The 3,178-nt window shown below is 34.2% G+C and overlaps 1 protein-coding gene across 1 annotated transcript in view; it reads left to right on the top strand.

Annotated features, from left to right (window-relative positions):
• Thumpd3 (THUMP domain containing 3) overlaps positions 1-1,748 on the top strand; it is a 22,728-nt gene extending 20,980 nt beyond the window's left edge. Inside the window, exon 9 of the mRNA XM_023704524.1 lies at positions 1,720-1,748. Coding sequence (XP_023560292.1) covers positions 1,720-1,748 — 29 coding nt within the window. The remainder of the gene's footprint in view (positions 1-1,719) is intronic.
• Positions 1,749-3,178: the final 1,430 nt, after the last annotated feature.

Here is a 3,178-nt window from a genome sequence, read left to right as displayed (position 1 = left end):
CAGGCAAGCGCTTATTCTACAGAGCCATCTCCCCAGCCCTAGTTCAGTACATTTCTATTTGTAAAAAATAACAGAAACATTGGTAGATGAGGCATTGGACCAATAAGCCAAGTAAGTGGATTTTCTTTTAGTATATAAAGGCATGTGTTCTGGAATACAAGCTTGAACCTGTCAGTTTTTTGTTGGTGAAAGATGAGAGAAAAATTGCTGTCTTTGAATGAAAACTTAATTTGGGCTGAATATAGTGGTGTGCACCTATAATCCCAACACATGGGAAGGCTGAGGCAGAATCACCATGAGTTTGAGGCCATTCTGGATTGCATAGTGAAACTCTATCTCAAAAAGACCCCCCCAAAAAAACCCCAAAAACCTTAATTTGAGAGTGATGTAAGTTTGTTACTTTTGCCTGGCTCATCATTCATTTAGTTGCTTTTCTTAATGGTAGCATGTCCTTCTTCAGATAATGAAATAACTTCATAATCTTTATAAAATGGTGCTTCCCTAGGACAAAGAGCCATGGAGGTTTTATGTGAAATTCTTTGTAGAATTCAGATTCTTAACTGGTTGCACTGTTTAGATTGTCTGTGTCATGCTAATAATATAATAGTATGCCACTCACAATATTTTCTGTCTCTATCAGAATAAGTGGAAACAGTACTTCTAAGAGATCATATTGCCAGGAATATAGCTCAGTGGCACAGCGCCCACCTGGCAAGTGCAAGGTCCCGAGTTAAATTCCTGGTACTAAAAAAAAAAAAAAAAAAAAAAAGTTCACATTGGCAGTATAGTTAGGAGTCCTAATCACACTTTGTTCAGATTTACTCCACACCTGAGAGCTGAATAAGACAGTTTATAAAAGTTTTATGTTCTACAGTGGTATTTTTACTTACTTGAATTTTTAAAGTTGGTGTTATTACTATTAACAGGATTCACAGCTGCATTATTTGAGTTGTACAAAAACAACTTTTTATCTGAGACACAGGGAACAGTTTAAACTTAAAACTAAGTGAGGGCTGGTGTTCAGCTCACCGAATCAAAAAGTACAAGGACCATGTCTAGCATATGTCTAATGTTATGCTTGCCACCCAGTAGGCACTCAGTATTTGCTGAACAAGTAAATTAACATTTCCATATATTAACATGTACTTTTGTACAGAAGTACATCAGATTTATGCTTCAGTCATCATAACTAATTTTATTAAATACAGCAATAAAAATATTACAGACTGAATCAAGAGGGTACATATAGGTTGTAGACTTCTCCTTCCCAGTATCTAGTGCTGACAGTGAGTAGAATAGGAAATGGGTACGAGCAAGATTCAGAAAACCTGTAATTGAGTTACATATTTTTAATCATGAAGTGCGTTTGGCTCCAGGATCACAGGAATGTGAAAAGATAGGGAAGAGAATCTGTTATTGGGAATGAGTCAGCATTTTGGAGGGCAAAAATGTTGTAAACCAGGAACAGTTTTACAAATGTAATGAGAGGAGTTACCGCTGGATAACACTGCCCTAAAATAGTTTAAAAGGGAAGGACTGGTTACATTTGTTTTAAAATAGTAATAGGCTTTCAGACAACTTTGTCAGAGTTTTAGGCCCTGACTTGCTAATGGCTCAGACGTCCACTGCAAGGACTGAAACACAATCTGAAGACTAATAAAAATATTGTGAAATGTCTGAAGTGCCTAATGTACAGTAAAGCTTGTGAATGTTTAATAGGCATAGAGAATGGAAACATCTACCCTTAGGGTAGCCTTTTCCAGGAAGTTTAAGGAGTCATGTGAAGCTCAATGGCAGAATGGTCAAAGATTAAAAATTCTAGCCAATGAAATTACTAGACATTAGTACTTTTTTTTTAAAGTTCAGAAGAAATACCAATCTGTATGGTGTGCAGTTTGAAAAAATGTATCATTCTTTATAATAGGCTTACCATGTCACCAGGCTAACATGTTTGCTAATCAGTTAAATTATAAGCTGCTCAATGATAGATTTATGCTAAAGAAATTTTTACTAGAAAACTTAAAAAACCTTTTTTAAGTCTTCAAAAATAATGTGCTTTCCTCTACAAATTTCTTCTGGTCCCATCTTGCCCATTATCCTAGTTAACCAAGCATCTGAACGTTTACCATACGTGCATGACGTTAGAGCAGCTTTATTTTGGTTGAGGTGGTCTCACTGTGTACCTCATAGTAACTTCTATCTTGTGGCCATTCTTCTGCCTCAGCCTCCCAAATGCAGGTATGTATCATACCTGGCAAATTTATCACTCTTTTTCAAGTAGAATTGGTGCTCTGAGAAAAGTTAAATTTGTAACTATTGATTCAGTGTCTTAAGTCATCTTAAATATGTACAAACTTTTCATCACATTAAAAAGAATTCAGGGAACCACATTTAACAAAATAATTGTAATGTTTTCATAAGACCATTCTTACAGGAAACTGGCCTTTTTTATTTTTGGACTTTATACTACAAATGTGTTGCAATGAAAATGACTAGCTTGATGCTACTTCTTTAATTTGTACTAAGGTGTCTGCATTTTCACCCACTTGCTTTTTCATAACCACTACAAATGTCAACATGTAATTGTTCAGGGCACATTGGAAGATTAAAAAGTCATTCCACATTTTGGCAATTTCAAGACTTGTGTTTATTGTCAAATATTTACATAGAGTATCTTTGATTGTTGATACCCAGAAAATATAAGCAACAGTACAGTAACAAGTCAAACCATGCTTTTTTATCTTATTTTATTTTATACTTATATTCATCCATTTGTAAGGTGTAATACACGATTTCATCTCTGCACATAAATCATCAACTTGATGAGTTACTCTAATATTCAGAGGAGGAACTACTTTATTTCTTGCTTTCATCTGACATTTCAGCAATATGATCTGTATGGAATTTTAGTTTCTTAGCTATCATCTGTTTCTCCTACTAATACAATGCAATGATTTACCCTTTAAAATGCTTACAAAGTTTATCATTTCTAGTTTTAAACCTTTTTTCTTCTAAAGAGCATCATCTACATTTAAAATATTCAGTATTTTTTTTTTTTAAAAAAAACAGCTACAGATACTGGTTTCAAAATGACTTCACAACACAAGTTGCACCAATTCTATTCAAAATATTCTATGGCATAAGACATGCTATTTTAAAGTATCTCTAAATCCAAACA

Source organism: Octodon degus, unplaced genomic scaffold (assembly GCF_000260255.1).
Source record: "Octodon degus isolate 3935 unplaced genomic scaffold, OctDeg1.0 scaffold00008, whole genome shotgun sequence".
NCBI classification, from domain to species: Eukaryota; Metazoa; Chordata; class Mammalia; order Rodentia; family Octodontidae; genus Octodon; species Octodon degus.
The sequence above is the reverse complement of the archived record's forward strand: the minus strand, read 5'-3'. Positions and strand labels throughout refer to the sequence as shown.